The 19,804-nt window shown below is 48.6% G+C and overlaps 1 protein-coding gene across 1 annotated transcript in view; it reads right to left on the minus strand.

Moving 5' to 3' along the window:
• Esyt3 (extended synaptotagmin 3) overlaps positions 1-17,200 on the minus strand; it is a 46,753-nt gene extending 29,553 nt beyond the window's left edge. Inside the window, exon 1 of the mRNA XM_057767269.1 lies at positions 16,810-17,200. Within this exon, the coding sequence (XP_057623252.1) occupies positions 16,810-17,148 (339 nt within the window). The 5' untranslated portion in view covers positions 17,149-17,200. The remainder of the gene's footprint in view (positions 1-16,809) is intronic.
• Positions 17,201-19,804: the final 2,604 nt, after the last annotated feature.

Here is a 19,804-nt window from a genome sequence, read left to right on the forward strand (position 1 = left end):
GCTGTGGGTTATCAATGAACAGCCCACGCTTGTGTCAAGGTGACCCACACCCGCTCTGAAAGGATGGGAACAACACAGGGATCAGGCCCATGTTTCTGAAGTCGCCATGGTTCACCAAACCTGCCTCTGAGGCTCTTCACAGACAGTTGAACTCCCGCTCAGGACAGCAATTCAGTCTAAGAGAACAAGACCACCAGGGCGTCCAGTGTGGCGCATGCTCCCAGGGGCGCCCCTCAGTCTGAATCTCAGCATCTGTCTTTACCCTGGAGAGCTGGTGCATGGGAGCCAATACTCTGTGCCCAGTGAGCACAGGCAGAAGCCCGACACTAGCAAGCTCTGATGTAGAAAAGCCAATCGACCTATTTCCCCATCATACCCGCCTTTTCTATTTCTGAAGAAATCTCTACCCATGCCAAACTCTCAAGACTATGCTGAGTTTTTATCTGTGACTTACAGATTTAGATCTATACTCTCCCTGGAATTTCTTTAATAGGATAAGGATATCATTTTATGCTTCTTCGTTCTACTTCCCCTAAGGCAATCTTCCACGACCATACAGCAAAACCCCTAACACACCACACACATACACACACACACACACTTTCTATGCTCTCAGGAGTGTGCATAGATGTGTGCTTCTAGTCAAGCTTCAAGCCCATTAGTTTGTTTTCCTGTTCACACTTTCAGTTACGATGTCTTTTCAAAATGACCTGGGTGATTTTCCCAGTGATTGTCCCTTTTTGCTTTTCTTTTCCAAACTTCTGTAGTTCTGTAGTTGATGTGTTAGCTGGCCCTGGGCCCTGGATCACTGTGATGAAAACACCCAAGATGCCCAGCTCTCAGAGTCCCAGTATCCCATCTGAGGATACTAGGAATGCCCCAACTTCCTTCCACTAAACTCCACCCCTTACAGCTTCACCACCTTCCAACTGCACCCCCATGGAGTTGGAAGCCTTTGCCACAGGGCTCTGGGGGTATTCTAGATCAAACCACTGCAGGAGACAGCCCATAGGTACCCTGACAGTGCGCCACTAGAGTTTACACCACTGTTCATCATGTTCTGTTTAGGATCATAAAACTTGTTCTATAAAAATTCTATACATTTTTGTCCGAGAACTTTGTGGGTTTGGCATAAAACTCTGCTGAGAATTTCAAACTGTTCTAATTGTTCCTTGATATTCATAGGTTATTTGTTGGTTTGTCTTCCTTTTCTCCCTCCTCCCTTCTGACCCTCCCTCCCTCTCTCCCCTGCTCCCTCTCTTTCTTTACAGGGCCTCATGAAGCCCCAAACTTTCTACATGACTAAGGCTGGCTTTTAATTGCTGATCCTCCTGTCTCCTCCCGGCATACAGATACACACACACCACATCGGGCTTTCTCCTAGGTTATATATACATATACTATCGGCTCCAGTAACATTCTTTATCTTTCTTGCTTGCTGTTCTTGTCTTTGCATATTTCCTGTGCTCTCCCTAATCAGCCAGGGCTTGTGATTGATAAGCGGCAGTGGAGAAATGGAGCATCTGTGCTTGGGCCTTGGTCTTCAGGGGAAGCTTCTGGGTCTTTCCTATAAACACATTTTACTGTGGGTCTTAGGTCAGCACCTGGCAGGGTGGAAGAAGCTCTCTAATCTATGGACTTTCATTCCACAAGGGCATTTAGGATATCCAACACCTTCTTAAGTCCACTGAGATAATCATGGCCTTCAAGTCTCTTCCGAGAATGGAGTCAGCCTAAGTGACAGTGCTTTTAAAACAGACCCAGCTCTCACCCAACAAGTAGGAAACCACGCCTGATGCCAGAAGCCTAGCCAACTACTGGAGCTCTGAAGCCATGATCTTAGAAAAACCCTGCAACTGCGACTTAACCACTATCACCCTAACTACTCCAAATATCTGTCCGTAGACCCACAGATACATGTAGCCCATCCTTCGTCAAGGAAACTTCTCTTTGCAACAGATGCAGACAATTACAGGAAACCGCAAGTAGTCAAAATGTAGAGTTATGAGGTCGGGCAGTGGTGGCGCACGCCTTTAGTCCCTGCACTTGGGAGGCAAAGGCGAAGGATCTCTGTGAGTTCGAGGTCAGTCTGGTCTAGGAGCAAGTTCAGGACAACCAGGACTCCACAGGGAAACCCTGTCTCCCTGTCTCGAAAAACCAAAAAATAAAATAAAAATGTCAAGTTATGGAGCCCACTCCCAATAGATACATCTGTAAAACAACTCCTCCACCTAAGCCTCGGGGTCACTGCAGAAGAGGGAGGAGGAGAGAGTGTAGGAGCCAGAGGACCAGGGAGTTTGCTATTGGATTGTCTCTCCTAGGAATGTCAAAAGCTACACCCATATGGTAGGTCTTACCAACGTGACTACCTAAACACAAGCTGAACAAGGACAACTCAGACATGCTAAACTAGACAAAGCCCACGATGTCTCAACCTTATACAAAGAACTACAGCAACTAAGGAATGCTGGGAGCTGAGGAAACAGTCTTCCCTAGTGAAGAGCACACCCATTGGTCGTCCAATCAACTGATCATCCCTGAAAACATACACATACAAGGAACATTATACAGGTTGTATTTATGTGTTTATGAGTATGTACATGTGTGTCTATGAGCACATACACACACCACCACCAAGAACAACAACAACAATTAAAGAAAAAGAAGCTATGAATTAGAAAGAAAGCAAGGCAGGAGAGGTGCATGAGAAGGTTTTGAGTGGGAGGATGAAAGAAACAGGACAAATGATGTAATTATAATATCAAAAATTATAATTATTAAGGAGAAATAATTAAGTTTTTAAAATTTTAAAGAAAAAAAGCTATCTAACTCTTGGGATAAACTCCACTTGATACTATGTTTTACTTGGGCCTTATATTCATTTCTCTCTCTCTCTATCTCTCTCTCTGTGTGTGTGTGTGTGTGTGTGTGTGTGTGTGTGTGCATCTGTGTAAGAGAGAAGAAGGGAGCGAGAGAGAGAAAGAAGCACATGTGTGCATATGCATGCAGAAGCCAGAGGTTAACATCTGATGGTCTGGTATCTTCCTCAATTTCTCTCCACCTTCTAGTCCCAGGGGATCTGATGCCCTCTTTTGACTTCTCTGGGTATACACACATACACACACATATATATCACATGTAATATAAAAAAATCTAATGAAAAATAAATGCATAGATTTGAGATCTCTATAGCTTTCTATTACTGTTTTCTATTTCTTTGTATGAACAAAGATGGAACCTTTTGGTAATTCCTCTGTGAGCTGGAACATGATTAATTTCTGTGACCGTTCCATGGGTGACTCCAATGAATGATGTCTTGCTAATATATTTTTGCTTGTGTTTACTTTTTGTTTGGCTGGCTGCTGTCACGGAGGGTGACCAGGATCCCCAGGTCCCACTGCTGGCCCTTCTACTTCCTCATGTCAGCTGCCAACTTCGATTTCAGCTTTGTGTTGTGAAATCGATGTGGGCATGATGACAGCTAATTATCACCCTTTACGAGCATGCGTCATCGTTCCTCGCCGTCAGACTTGCATCAAACTCCTCTGTGTCTAATATGACAATTGCTACTCCAGTCTGCTTTTGTTGCCAAGTTGCTCAGTTGTATGTTTTTTATACACTATTTTCAACGTTTTTTTAAAAAAGCTTTTGAATTGTGTGCATGCATGTCTGCATGCAGAACATGTGTACCCGAATGCAGTGTCTGAGGAGGCCAGCAGAGTTGGGGTTACGGGCAGTCGTGGACCACCCAACATGGATGCAGGGCTTCTGCATAAACAGTAACATCTCGTGATCGTGGGACTCTCTCTCCAGCCCTTAACCTTTCATTCGTTAAGTTTTTCTTTTATTAGCTTATGAAGAATTAAGCTTGGGGCTGGCAGGATGGCTCAGTGGGTAAAGACAGCTGCCACTAAGCCTGATGATCTGAATTCAAACCCTGGAACCCAGGGCAGAAGCTGAGAACCAACTCCCCCAAGCTATCTTCTGACCGCCACACATTCACACGGGGGGGGGGGGAGTGCAAAAATAAGTAAATAAAACAGAAATGTAACTTTAAAAAGTCTTTAAGAACAATCAGGTTTCTGGTGGTATTTTTAAAATTGTCTTTGTTGCTTCTCTGCGTCTCTTCCACGTCCTACCTTCCCTCGTGCGCTCTCACCCCTGGGAGCCGCCTTCCCGCTTTCACGTCACATGTGCCTTCCGTGCCCCCGTGCTCCCCACTCGTGGTCACTCATGGCTTCACAGTCTACGCTCCCTCCCACAACCCTTTATTTGCATGAACACAAACATTGATCGTCAGGATCCACTCATGAGACAGCATGTGATTTTTGTCTTCCTGAGATTAGATCACTTCATTTAATACCTTCCAGTCCCATCCATTTTCCTGAAATTCTAATAATTCCATTTTTTCCCAAGACCTGAGTAAAAACCCATTCCTTGTGCATGAATGCCACTTTTCCTTACATATCTGTCGATAGGCCAGATGTCTAGGCGGGTTCCATTTCTTTGCGACGGCTCTTCGCTACCAGGAAGCCTTCAGACTAAAGATGGGACCTAGCTCCAAAGCTGCCGACCCAGAATGTGCAGAAGGTCTGGGTTCCTGGGAGGGACGAGCTTTGGAACCCAGTCGTTGGAAAGCTGACTTTCTTAGGCAGCTGATGCCATGGTGGCGCCTGCAGAGCTGATGGAGGCAGGCTAGCCAGGAAGTGGAGCACTAGCAGCCTGAATGCTTAGGTCGCCATGGAAACAGAGAGCAGGGAGCCGCAGTGGAAGCTCAAGAGCCTTTGAGTGCTCTCTTGACATGGTTAGGGGCAGCAGAACCGACAGAAAAACATCCCTCACCCCAGGGCCTTTGCACAGCAAGGGTTTCGTTTCCACCTCCTCTGAGCTTGCTGAAGCAACAGGATATGATCTGAAGAGAAGGTCTGTGGTACTTTAGTTTTCATTCTTACCTGACTCTGAGCATGCGTGTGCGTGCATGTGTGCATGTGTGTGTGTGTGTGTGTGTGTACGCGCACGCGCACATAGATCTTTTCCCAACGGAAAAGTCACACAGAGAGGCCTGGCAAAGGCCGCAATCAAAGCCTCTTTTCTTACTGAGGAACAGAGAGAGCAGCAAAGGAAGATAGCTCACCATGGGACTGAGTCCTAAAACCCTAGAAAAATGATAACATTGTCTTTTATAGTCATGTAACATTCCCAGCAATAAAAACTAAAATTCGTCTTCACTATGCCCCTATTTTCTCATCTGCAGAATGGGCTCAATGCTGCCCCTTTTCAGAATTCCTAGATAGATAAAACAGGACAGTGCATACAAGGTGCTCAGGCCCCTTTATGACCCAGAAGAACCTCAGAAGTGGAACTGTTACCAGAACTTATGAAAGCCCTCTGAATCTCTGGATCTCAGGTCCATACAAGGTACCTGAACTGTGTGTCCCCATCTATCCCACCCAGAATCCAGCTGAATCTCCTGGTGCCTCCATTTTGAGAAACAGTACTCACTGACAAGGGCCTAGAGGATGAAGAGAGGCCATAGCACACGGCTCTATCAGAGGAGATTCAGCTGGTGGGTGCTTGCCTGGCTCTGCCCGTTGGCTGAGAGATCTGTGTCCCAGACACACAGAGTCACCAATAGGCCGGCCCACAGCCTAAAGGGCCATAGGAAACCCTGCCCAATGGAAGTGCTACAGAGGAGGCCTGGTAAAGGGAGCCAATAAGAGCCTCCATTTTGTCTTTCCTTAGCGAGGAAGAAAGGGAGCATCAAAGGAAGATGCTTGCTCAACACGAGACAGAGTCTTAAAGCCACCAAGCTTCTGTTCCAATGCCCCTGATTCTCCTGGATCATTCTGGAAGTATTGCCAGACATTTCTATAAAATTGAAACAGGAAATTTCCAGGGAAGCTCCTTAAGCTGAGGGCTCTCTGAATCCGGAAGGCAGACCACTGCAGCACCTGAGCTACCAAGAGTCCCCCGCCCACGTGAAGGTGGGAAAGAATGAGAGGGTGGGCTCTCCTGATCGGGGTTGTGGGAGAGTCTACTCAGACCCCAGGAGGAGGTAGCTCCTCGCTGCCTCTGGCCATGGCGCCAGAGTCACTGCCTGGATCTCAGCTCTCCTGGTGACACTGCTGTCACCAAGTGCTTGTCCTCTGGGCCTTAATTTACAAGGGCTCTTCCAGAAAGAGCTGCAAGGTAAACCCTGGAATATTAATGCTGTGATTCTGCTTGGCTCTGGGACTGCTCCTCCACATGAAAGGTGGGATATTCCACTAGAAAGAACTGCCTCTGCAGTGGACAGTATGGCCAGGAGCTCAGAGGGGCAGGTTCTGACCCTGAGCTCTGCAACGGACAGTGTGGCCAGGAGCTCAGAGGGGCAGGTTCCGACTATGATCTTCAGCCATAGGTTTCTCACAGGGCTGAGGCTCCACTCATACATGACCCAGGGATACGGAAGTGAGTCTACTTCTAAGCGGGCCGGGGCGCCATCCTGCTTCATTTCCAGAGAAACTTGGGTACTCTCTCAGGTGATGCACCACAGGCAAGAATGTGTCCCTAAAACAGGCCTGTCACATGGTCCAACCATCATAGTCATTCCTGGGATGCATGCAGAGGAAAACGGAGGGAGTCAGTTCTCTCCTTCTACCTTATGGTCCTAGGAATTAGGTTCATATTGTTAAGCTTGGCAGCACACGCCTGACCATAGGCTGCTATTTTAACCAATAAATAATCAGGGAATAGAAGTAACGAGAGCTTAAGAAGAGAAACTAAAGCAAGCTGAGGTTCAAGTCAAATCCCCAAGCAGACAGAGCCCACCTAAGACACTGTGTCCATCTTTAGGTGGAGATGTCTGAAATCTACCTACTAAAGCCTTTAGGAACAATGGTTCCAAAGCAGTGAGGAAAACAGAGCCCAGAGGGCTGTACAGTTAAATCCTACCAGACACATTGAAGAGTCTGGGTTTGAGGTGTGTGTTGTTATGGGACTTTGGGCCATTGCACCCTCTCCAGAGGAGACAGGACGCCGGAGGAGGCATCACTTAAAGGGTTTTCCTGTCTACACACACACACACACACACACACAGAGTGGTGGGAGAGAAAGACCCACAGACACACACCCTTACTTTAAAAAAAAAATGCCTCATGGGTCTTCTTTGCTCTAAAATGCACACACACACACACACCTGCACGCACGCACGCACACACACACACACATGCAGACTCAAACTAATCCCCCAGGTGAGACCCACACATTTTGAGTACTGTATAGACATGTCCCACGAAGGCTGGCTGCTGGCCCTCAGGCTGCCCCTTCTGGGCCTGGAGACCACACCACAGGGGCTGACCCAGTGGCCTTCCTAGGAAAGCCATCCTCTATCTCACTAATTTTTGTCATGAGGACGCACAGCATCCCCTCCCCCTTTTTTGCTAGGAGGCAAATATTCAGCCATGGAAACTACTCCCATGTTTACTTTCTGTTTTGAGACGAATTTCACTAAGTAGTCCAGGCTGTCCTGCCTCACCCTCTCGAGTCCTGAGATTACAGGTGTGCGGCACACCTGGCTGACAGCTACTTTTAAATTGCCCCTTTCTGCTTTAAATTACCCTGCTAAACATGCTTTCAGAGAAATAATTGCTCTGCCAACCTGTCTGGTGCTATCCTGTAATCCGCAGGCTCTTAATAACATACCCAGCTAGCAAACTGGTCTAAACCAGCTGGGCCTAAAACAAAAGAGAGATTGATCAGCTGGAATTCCCATAGTGGCCAAAAATGACCAGCTGCCCAGCAGCCTGCTACGGATAAGGGCGCAGAGCAGGTTGTCTCATATGTGATGTGAACATGTTGTATGAGCAGGTGTGGGTACAGGTGTGTGCAGGTGTGTGCAGGCGTGTATGAAGGTGTGTGTGCATATGTGTGGGGGACCAGAGGTTAGCATTGCGTGTCTTCCCCATCTTTTCAAACCACTTTTTAGTATTTATTTAGTATATGTGCACATGTATGGGCCTGAATGCATATATGTACATAGTGTGCATGCAGGCACCCATGAAGGTCAGAGGAGGCATTGAATCCCCTGGAACTAGAGTTGCAGATGGTTATGAGCTGCCAAGTGGGTGCTGGGCATCAAACTGGGGTCCTCTGCAAGAGCCATAAGCACTCTTAACCACTGAGCCATCTTACAAGCCCCCACTTTGTTTTGAGATGAGGCCTCTCACTCAATCTGGGGTTCACTATTTAACAACCCAGTAAGTGCCAGGGGTCTACCTGCTCCAACCCCAGCTCCGGGATGACAGACATGTATGCTGCCACACTCGGTTTTTATGTAGATGCTGAAGCCCTGAATTGAGGCTCTCATGCTTGCAACACAAGCATTTCACCATTGAGCCATCTGCCCAGTCCCAGAGCGGGTTTCCCAGGAGACCTCAGTGACAGGCTAGAAAAGTCAATAATCTAGATAACTCTGATAATACTACAGGTTAAAAAATACTATTTTCTTGCTCATTAGACTAATAAAGGTCCCAAAAATAATAGTCATTGAGACTGATGAGGCAACAGTGAAGTGGACAAGTCTCTTTAAAATGTACGTAAGCTTTAAATGGACACGGTATCAAACTGCCTTCTACATATTTATCTTAACACCACAGGTTAGAAAATTCTCAACCCTCAGCATGGAAACTTCCTGAAGTGGAGAGGAGTTAAGACCCACAACTGGGCTAAGTACGGGGAGTAAGTGTTGGTGGCGCGCTCACCTTGGATGGCACATCCACATCACACCCTCTTATTCCCAGGGCTCAGGGACATCATAGGAGAAGGACAAAAGGCCCTTATGAGTCAGCAATTGGGGAGGGCTGCTGCATAAACAAGTGTCTTTGGACATGACAGGACTCCGGAACTTATGAACACATATCCCCTATGGTGGCCTGAATAACACTCGTACAAGATCAAGCTGGCTACAGCTCCGGCATGGACGGGGAAGGGGCACAAATCCCACCCCTAGCGGAGGCGCTATTGGCAGCTGAAAGCTGACGGAGTAGGCAGAGGGTCTTCAGAAGCATGCGCTGGTGCAGTAGTTCTCAACTTGTGGGTCGTGATCCCTTTGGGAGGCGCTGAAGACCCTTTCACAGGGTCACTATAGACCATCAGAAAACACAGGTATTTACATTAGGATTCATAACAGTAACAAAAATACAGTTATGAAGCAGTGATGAAACTCTTATGATTGGGGCAAGCATACCATAAGGAACTGTACTAAGGGTCTCAGCGTTAGGAGGGTTGAGAACCACCGCTCTAGCGGACAGACTGACAACCATGCACATACATGCAGCACCAACTGGACTTCATGGCTCTCACATCTCATCAAAGCCCCTTCTTTGTGCAGCAGGCAGAGACAAGAGCACTCCATAGCCAGTCAAAATAAGTGACCATGGGATACCCAGTCCCAAATGGCACGTCTATAACACAGCTCCACACCTAAGGCTCGGGGAACATTGTAAAAGGGGAGCCGAAGGATGGTAAGCGCCAAAAGACAAGGACTGTTCACGACAGTTTCTTCTGAACAGGACAGGGATGTTGCTCCCATGCCTGTTAGCAATATGGCTGCCTGTACAAGACCTGCAAAGACCCAACACGGATACAAGAAAAGGCCCCAGCCCTAGGAGAGAGCTAGAGGTAGTCATGGCTGCAAAGGGACAGAGAACCAGTTTTTGCTTTTCCTTTTCTTTCTTTTTTTTCCTCCCTCAAGAATGAAACCCTGATCCTAAGGGGTCAGCCTTAAATACATGCAAATAAGAGCAACACTAATTGGACGCAGAAGGGTGTGTGTACACGTGTCTATGTGCGTGTGTGTGTGCAAGTGTGTGTATGTGTGCATGTAACAAAAATGCAAATAGGCAAAAGGATATGAATTCAAGAGGAGGTGTGGTTTGGGGAAAGGCACGGGAGGAACAGGAGGGGGAAAAGACGGGCATGGCAAAGATGCAAATACAATATGCTGATATATAAAATCCTCAAATTAAAAAGAAACATCAAATTGGGAGGGGTACATGTTGGTGGATCTGGTCTTGGAGGAGTTAAGATAAAGTGGGCATTAGATACGATAAAAATATACTGTACATATGTATAAAATTCTCAAAATAACAAATAAAATATATATTTAAAGTGTTCATAAGTTTTGCTACTAGTCTATACACAACGCCCATACATACATGCAAGCAAACTCTCCTGCACATCAAATAAAAGTAAATATTTTAAAAGAATATTTCAAAGTAAGGAGAAGTACAAGTTTGTTTTGCGTAAATTCCACATACCACCCATGCATGTTAGTGTGCTTGAGCAGAACTATGAATCTCTGGGTGGAGGACCTGGGTGTTTTCTAAGTCTGCCTTTTGTGCTTTCCGCATACATTTGCTTTGATAGCTAAGAAAGCCAGATCTTGAAGTAGCTTAAAGCCAGTATTAAAATATTAAAAAGCAAACACAAAAGAAACGCAGATAAGTGAGTGAAAACTTGACAAAGTGTTCAACGTCCTTAGCCACTGGGAAAGACAAATTAAAACTACTTCTAGATTCCACTGGATGTTACTCAGAGTGACTGTCATGAAGGAGACAAGTGACAAAGGCTGGCAGACGAGGGTGTGGGGAAAGAGGAACTGCCTGTGGGAGGGTCAACTCGTGCGGCTACTATGTAAATCAGTGGGGGAGCTTTCTTAGGAAAAATAAAAACAAAGCTACCACGCGTGGCTGCTGTCCCTCTCTTGGGTCCTCAGCAGAAGGACTCTAAGTTGGCAGACCACAGGAATGCTTACACATCTGTTTACTGCTGCAGTGTTTACAATAGCCAGGAAATGGAATTAGCCAGAAGAATGGATAAAGAAAGTGTGGTACATTCGCAGCCATAAAGAAAGATAAAAATCAAGACATTTACAGGAAAATATGGAAATCACTACGTAAGTGAAAGGAGCCAGACTCGGACAAATGCCACAGTTTCTGTCACATGTGTAGTTCAGGTGTAAGATCACACATGGGGTGTATGTGCATGGACTGGTATATGGAGTCATGAAACCAGAAAGGGGATCATGAGAGGGGAGGAAGAGATCTTAATGGAGCGGAGGAAAGAGGGGGTGACACACGACATGGGAGCAGGGAGGCCAGGGGAAGGAAGGGACCAGTGAGAGGGAGCAAGGACAGCAAGGAGGGCAGGGGGGAGGACAATGGAGAGAATGCAGCACAATGACATACATAATGAAGATGCCACACTGTATTCTAAATGCGCTCTAACCTTAAAATCTGAAAAATAAATTAAAATTTGAAGAAAAGGGGAACTTTCTGAATTAAAAATAAACTTGTGCAAAGGGCGGGTAGGGGACTATGGGATTCTGAGATGGTCCAGAGAAGCTCCTGATTTCAAGGACACGACACGTAGGCTTCTCAGGGAAGGAGTGGGCCTGTCTCAGTACAGAGATAGAGTGGAGACCTGGCCCCTGGGTCCCTGTGAGACTAAAAGATCAAATCTCATATTCTCAGTACAGGGTGTGTCAAAAAATGGTGCTTTGTCCCGATAACAAGTGGCGGGCAAGGGGTGGGGGGGTGGGGGGGATAGGGGGGGTATCTCAGTATTTACTGAGGACGGGAGGAGGAGGAGAAAGGAAGTCTTCTTCTGGTATCTGTGGGCAGCCTGTACTGAAGTTCTAGATTCCCAGAGATTAGATAAAAATCCCTGGGCTCAGCTGGGAGGAACCGTGTGTGCGTGGAGGAGGCTAAAACACTGTGGTTTGGATATAGAGGGTCCCTGACTAGGCCCATGTGCTGAAGGCTTTAGTCTCAGTATAGCAGTGTTCAGGGGCGGGGCTTGGAGGAAGGGACTGGATCATAAGGGTTCTGACTTCACGGATGGATTAATCCCTGGTAGATTCATAGCTCGACGGCATTGCCGGGAGATGATGGAAGCTTAGGAGGCAGGGCCTGGATGGAGGAAGCAGATCACTGGAGGCATGCTCTGGAGGGTGTGTATTGCCCCACCCCTTCCTCTCAGTGTGAGTAGCCTCTGCCACATGGTCCCACTGCTGAGACACACTGCCTAACCTTTAGCCTGAATTTCATGGACTCAGCCAACTTTGGCCAGAAACCATTGAGTTAACAAGCCAAAATAAAACCTTCCTCCAAAAGTTGTTTCTCTAAGGTGTTTGTCACAGTGATAAAACTATCACAGGAAGGCAGGCGAGGGTCCCCAAACCCTGTTCACCAATACAACCGAATTGCCCTCCTCACATTGTGACCCTCACAATTCTTCATGAGGAAGCTCATTCTTCCCTAAGTCCCCAGGGACATCCCCACAGAAATGCCACCTCTACTTGCTTCTGAGATGCTTCTAGGGGAGCCAAAGGAAGCCAGCAATCAGCTTCCATTCCTTGTCCAGTGAGGAGGGGCCTGCAACACAGGAGGGCAGGCACTGTTCCCACCCACGGCGCGAAGCTGCATCTACCACGTGGCCTCCTCTGGTTACTCAGGTCTTTGGGCACCTGCGTGCAGGAGGTTATCCCAGACACTCCTGTTCAACCATGAATCAGGACTTCTAAATGAAGCCACGGGCAGTCTCAGGTGAATTTGAATTTTCTGACTATTGTCTTAGAATCTGCATCTTAAGTGACCAAACCTGTGGGATGCTTTGGGCCCAGCGTCTTCCACCCTTACCACAGGCCTCAAATTCTACACCACAGTGCATCTTCCAGGCAGATTTCCTGGGCCATTCCCCACCTGCTCTAGATCCCTCCCTGAAATTCCTCAGCACCTTGTACTTCTGATATGTCTCACAATAGACTGTTCCCATGGGCCTGTGTCCCCACTCTGCTCCCTGGTTCCTCGAGGGCAGAGACCGTGGGACACCTACATCTGTGGCTCACACATTGCGAGCCCTCTGTGAATGCCTGCTGACTGAGTAGAGGATGAACACCCGGATGCCTAAAATCGCTGGGCTGGGAGGAAAAGGACACCCACACTCTGTCCCGCCTATTGCCCAATCCTGGCCGAGGACATGCTAAGTCCATGAAGCATCACCAAGACATGGAACAGACACACAAAGACACGACTTTGCCCTGCTTCCTCTTCTTTCCTGAGGACAGGTTCAACTTCAAATGACTTGTATGATTTCTTAGGGCTGTGGGCAACCCCTCCCCGCTGCTGAATTCACATGGCCCTCGACTGCTTCTGTGGCACTGGCTGCAGCATCAAGCTTGGCAGGCTCATTTGAGAGTGCCCAGACTCACTGCATTGACCTCCTCTCCTTAACAGAACTATCAGTGAGGACAGACAAGGAGAGGTGGGTCCTGGGGGGAGGGAGGGCACAGGGGGGAGGGCACTACTCCACCCACAGTAAGAATGGTCAGCCCCCCCCCAAAAAAAGAATGGTCAGCCCCAAATAAGGCAGCACTCTGGCCCTAGTTGTCTGTCTGAATGCCCAGCAGGGATGCTGATGAGGGACAATCCAGGGATTCTGCTGGTGCCTCCACACATCCATCACTTTGAGTGGGAGGGTCATCTTCCCTGGCTCTTACCCTGGTATCCCCTGTCACATAGAGGGTAAGGGAGAAAGACTAGGGAATTGGTTCTGGGGGGGGGGGGGGTGAAGGCAGAAACAAGCCGATGTGGGACTGGTTCATGGCTAAAAGGCATCTCCAAATGAGCATCTCCCACAGGTTCATAATTCTCAGAAGCCCTGCTTAATGCTTGGGGACCTCCAAGTCTCCACCCTCTCCCTCTTCAGCACCAACTTGCCAGCAGTTCCCCAAGGGTTAACTAGGGTTAACTATCCCCAGCAAGGCTGCCAGTGGATTGCTATAAGCTGGCAGTAACAAGCTGGGCTAGACCCAGAGCCACAGACAGACAAACTGCCAATGTTTCCCACAGGTCTTTCCACTCTCTACCCCGCCTCAGGCTATTTGCCTAGCAACCAGCTCTCATCCCTCACACACCCCAGCAGACAGGGAGCCAGGGGAGGCATTCACCAGACTTCACTCTCTACCAAGCAGAGCCAAAATAAACACCTGATAAATAAGGCCCATGAATGGCTTGGTGAATGCCCTGGAAATGGTGGGACTGGGGAAGGCTCACTCCTATGCTATAGTGACTGGATGTTAACCCCATGGAGAGTCTTGAAGACCGAGCGAGATAGCCCAGGTCTGGAGGCCAGGGGGCCAGTACTCACTATGGCGCTGAAGCTGGGATCCCCAGAACCACAGAGCAGGCCCAGCTTGGCAGAATGAGGCTTCCCTGAGGTTCTCTGTGCACCCCTCCCCCCTTGCTCTACTCTCTGCAGTCAATCAGTTCCCAAAAGACACATTTTCTCCTGGGACACTTGGTCATTAGTTTAACGTTGGGCAAAGGTCCTCAGAGGTTCAGAAAACTGAGGATCAAAAGCCACTTGTGATTGGTTCTGAACAAGTACTTTATTTGGGTAGTTTTGTTGAGACAGAGCCTCATGTCTCCTAGGCTGGCCTCGAACTTGCTGTGTAGTTAAAGTTCACCTTAAAGTCCTGATCCTCTCGTCCCTATTTCTGGAGTACTCAGACTCTTACACGTGTGCCTGGCTCTAAACATGGGGTTTTCAAATATTTAACTCATTACAACCAACACATGAAGACAGCACTTTGGGGGCTAAGTCAACTGTGTGACGGGCCTTCTGCTGGTTAGCATGCCACCCTCCTCACTGCAGACAGGGCTCCCTCGCTCCTTGGGTTTGTGAGTAGTACGTGTTCCTATTCTGAGGCCGAAAAAGAGGAAGTGAGCAGAACAGTCAACCACACGAACCCCAGTTTTCCCACCTTGTCCTCCATGAGGCTGGTCAAAGAGCGACCTCTGCATCAGGCTGTGTACTCTTCCCAGGTGTTCATGGAAAAGAATGCTCTCTAAACTTGTTTCCCAGGACCCCCGGGGATGGTGATGATCGCCCAGCTCTCTAAGTCAGAAAGCTCCTGGGCCCCTAGGCTCCTCCCTCACTCTAGAGACCACATGCAGCAATCAACCCTCTCCAGCATGTTTATCTCCCCCTGCTGTGCTCACTACTGCCAGGTTCAAATAATTTTCCCAGATGGGTTCTCTACCCCTACCTATTCCTTCTTTCCTCCTGTAGTCTCTCTCAAAGTCTCGCTCCTTCCAGGCCTACAGCCTTCAGAAGCAGACCCTGTCTCCCTCACGCCTGCCTCCTCTGACCACACATGTTAGGCCAAGCACACACACCCCCCTCAGAGCGCCCGGTCCATTCCTCTGGGCTGTGTTCGCAAGCCTCTCTAGGCCTGCAGAGCCCAGCCTAACATCACCGCCCCAATCCTGAAGCTTACCTAGAATCTGGCACCCAAAGTCAGCCAGAGAGAGTCACACCAGCTACGAGACTCTGGAGAACCCAGGCTGAGGTGGGACCTTTCCTAAGACGGTCTAGAAGGCAGGAGGCTGTGGTCTGGGGGCAATATGATGTGAGGCCTCTGATTCCCTCACTGGACTCTATGCAGGCTCCTACTTTTGACATGCCCAGGACCACCATGACAATTTCCTATTATGTGCCAATCTCCGACCTGAGATGGGCATCTATAAGGCACCATCATCTTCCTCTGTATGCTCCATGGCCAACTGGATCAGACCTGTTCCCACGGCTTCTACTCTAGGAACATACTCACTGAAGTTTCTGTGTACCCTTACCAGCACGCATTTGGGCCCCTCGCCCCAAAGACACTTACTCATCTGTACAAAGCTTTGGTGCTAAGCCACATATTAGGGCTGGGGGATAAACTGAACCTCCTCTCCCAAAACTCACATGTTCTATCCCCCAGGACCTCAGAATGTGACTGCATTTAGAGAAAGTCTTGACAGATCTAATTAAATTAAAATAAGGTCATTAAGAATGTATCTGAATGCCATGATTGCTGTCCTTGTATGAAAAAAAAAAAAACACTTGGACACAGGTACTTGGAGGGAGGAGCAAGTGAAGGCAGAAGCCACCCATAGGCAGAGAAGAGAGCGGCCACAAAAGAAATGGACCCTGCAGATATGGCTTCAGACTATGAGACACTAAATTGCTGTTGTTTAAGCCACCACATCTGTGGTACTTTGCCTCGCTGACTTTAACTACATACAGCAAGACTTAATTTCCAAACGAGTGGCAGGAGGCCATTCTTCTCAAACCCCGCTGTAGACGTTACTACCATCCCAGGCAGGTGGAGGCGCTTAGATTTAGCACTAAAAGGGGCAGATCTGTCATGTAACAACCCTTGGAAATGGACTCCTTTGGGTTTCCAATCCTAAGGATCCATGGGCCCCACCCGAGGAATGAAGCTGCAGGCACGGAACTTGTTTTTAAGTGAGCCAGGTGGTTCCCAGGACTAGATGCATTTGAGAAACCATAGCCAGGCCAGCCGCCACCAGGAGGCGGGTTTATCCCTGGACTGCGAGTGTGCACAAGGCCTCCGCATCCCCAGAGCATAGGGAGGGAGAGGCCAGTGGTCCGGAGCAGCGTCCGGGCCAGGCACCTCTAGCCCGGCCGGGCACTCCTGCCAGTCCTCGGCTGAAGGCAACCAGAACCTGCTGCTCCCATCGCTGCTGTGTACGTCCATCTATGTGCCACGCCCTGCGCGAGATCTTTAAATCAACAAGCGAGTGGAAGAAGCGCCTTCTGTTTCCCAGGAACTTTGCGGAGTCCTGGACGCCCTGTTTTTCACTCCTGGGTGGGCGCCCCCGACTCTTCTCTGAGACCACCAAGTCCTCACATGAAGCCCCGGCTGTGCGCCCTATCTCCCCCTCCGAAGCCCACAACCCTCCACCCGACCCGGCTCACCCAGGCCGGCAGGTGCTGGCCCCGCAGCTCGCGGCTGATGAACTCGCGCTCGTGCTCTAGGAATTCGAAGGCGGCTTCCAGTCGCCCCAGCTTCCCGCGGCGATTCCGGCGCCACCACATCCAGAGGAAGGCGCCAAGCAGCAGCCAGGTGACGCTGAGCCCCAGGTAGCCTGCCAGGTAGACGGGTGCCAGGTAGAAGAGCACGCGTGCCACGAAGCCGTAAAGCTCCGGAAGCAGCTGACCCGACAGGCGCAGCTCCGGGTTCCGTGGGCGCGGACTTCTCTGCGGGTCGTCGGGGCTGCGGGGTGCGCTCGGGGCGCAGGGCTCCTCCGCCTGCATCTCTCTGTCGCCCTCTTGCCTTCTCCTGAAGCTTCACCCCAGCTCAGGTTGGAGCACCCCTATGCTTGGGCACATTTGTCCTCAAAGCAGGTCTGCGCTGCGCTGCGCTCCTGCTCTACCAGCCTCTCCGCGCCCGGAGTTCAGGTTCTCCCCACCCGTGGACTGCAGGAGTCTGGGATTAAGGCCAACTGGGTGGAGCTGTGGCAACCAGGGAAATCCGGAAGTCTCCGCCACCAGGGGCGGGACCAGGTGAAAGGGGGCGTGGTCAGTCTGATGTGGCCTAAAGGGCACTCTGGGATCTCAAAGTTTGCAACAGATGTTATCAGTAGGGGTGCAGCTGCCATTTGGGATGGGCCAAGCGCTGCCTTACGAATGGGCCTAACTGGCTCACCATGGATAAACATCACTTAAAACCTGTTCCTTAAACACAGTATTACCTGGACTTTTGGCTGAGTATTCCAGGCTCTTCACAAACCAGGTCATCTCCAGCTGGTCTTTAGAGTCTGCTACGCTGAGCTCACTTGCTCGCTCTCTCTCTCTCTCTCTCTCTCTCTCTCTCTCCCTCTCTCTCTTTTTAGGTCTCTATATGCACTTGCTTTTTATATATACATTTTTTATTGCTATTTATTGAGTGCTACATTTTTCTCTGCTCCCCTTCCTGCCTCTCCCCACACCTTCAATTCTCCTCCAAGGTCCCCATGCTCCCAGTTTACTCAGGAGATCTTGTCTTTTTCTACTTTCTACTTCCCATGTAGATTAGATCTATGTAAGTCTCTCTTAGGGTCCTCATTGTTGTCTAAGTTCTCTGGAATTTTGGTTTGTAGGCTGGCTTTCTTTGCTTTATGTTTAAAAACCACCTATGAGTGAGTACACGTTATAATTGTCTTTCTGTGTCTGTTTTCTAGCTCCATCCATTTTCCTGAAAAATTCAAGCTGTCATTATTTTTTTCTGTTGTGTAGTACTCCATTGTGTAAATGTACCACATTTTCCTTATCCATTCTTTGGTCAAGGGGCATTTAGGTTGTTTCCAGGTTCTGGCTATGACAAACAAAGCTGCTATGAACATGATTGAGCACATGTCCTTGTGGCACGACTGAGCATCCTTTGGATGTATACTCAAAAGTGGTATTGCTGGGTCTTGAGGGAGGTTGTTTCCTAATTTTCTGAGAAATTTCCACACTGACATCCAAAGGGGTTGTACCAGCTTGCACTCCCACCAGCAATGCAGGAGTGTTTCTTACTCCACAACCTCTCCAGCATAAGTTGTCATCAGTGATTTTGATTTTGGCCATTCTTACAGGTGTAAGATGGAATCTCAGAGTTGTTTTGATTTGCATTTTTCTGATGACTAAGGATGTTGAACATTTCCTTAAGTGTCTTTCAGCCATTTTAGATTCCTCTGCTGAGAGTTCTCTGTTTAGGTCTGTACTCCATTTTTTTTTATTGGATTATGTGATCTTTTGGTGTCCAATTTCTTGAGTTCTTTGTATATTTTGGAGATCAGACCTCTGTCTGATATGGGGTTAGTGAAGATCTTTTCCCATTCTGTAGGCTGTCGTTTTGTCTTGTTGACTGGCTGCTCTCTCTTAAGCTGTCTGTGAAACCTGTACTCAGCCTCCAGCACAGCCAAGCTGAATTTAGGAACCCTTCTGTACCCATTCTCAGCACCACTTTTAAAACCCTCTCTCAAAGGGAGTCACTCAGTCTGGATCAGAGCTTCCAGGAGCCCAGTCATTTCACTCACAAGTCATTTGCTCTCTCGTGGTGCGCCCAAACAAGGCAGGTGACCCGGGAATGGAAAAAGGAAGGGATACAAGCCCTGAGCGGCTTGGGAACCAGTGCAGCCCCTGGCTTGCATATAGCCATGTCTGAACTATCAGACCAAGAGGAGCAGGATCCCTAAGTTCAGACAGTGACTCACCTCGTGGATGGCATCTATCATAGGTGCCCATTCAAGAGATCATGGCAGTGACCAGATGGCCAACCAGAGCTGACACCAGTACAGGCTTGATTTCATTCTCTTTCGACAGCTGGTGAAAGGCTCAGCCCCTTTTTGAACGATCAAAAGATGACTGCATTCTCTTTCTTGACTCTCCCCACCTCTCTTCTCTTCCTCCTCCATCTGGATAAAATTACTTGCTGCAGGTGGTCAGAGAGATGACTCCTTGCTTAAGAGCACTTACAGCTCATGCAGAAGACCCTAGTTGAGTTCCCAGAGCCCACAACAGGCTCACCAAGTTCAAGTGACTCCAGCTCCAAGGGATGACCTCATAGGCACCTGCATTTATGTGCACACCCCCCCACACAGACACACACACATACACAAAACTTAAAATTTAAACCTCAAGAAAGGTATTTGTTGCAATAATGCTTTACAACAATGGGTACGTCCCTGGAGGTCAGAGTACCTGGATTCTCCTCTCCCCTTCTTGGCCTTCTTGGCTTCCGGCTACCCTGGAAATCAACAAAAATGCCTTTGAACAGCCAACCATATTCAAAGCTTACTAAAGTTTCCGAAAGTCTTACAGATGAAGGCTGTTAGACACAGTTTAACCCAGTGTTTCCCCAACTATTTACTACAGAACCCATCCCTCACAGCATTTCTCTTTTGCTTGGTCCAGGTCAACAGAAGCTGAAGACATGAGGATATGTATT

Source organism: Chionomys nivalis, chromosome 4 (genome assembly GCF_950005125.1).
Source record: "Chionomys nivalis chromosome 4, mChiNiv1.1, whole genome shotgun sequence".
In the NCBI taxonomy this organism is placed as follows: Eukaryota; Metazoa; Chordata; class Mammalia; order Rodentia; family Cricetidae; genus Chionomys; species Chionomys nivalis.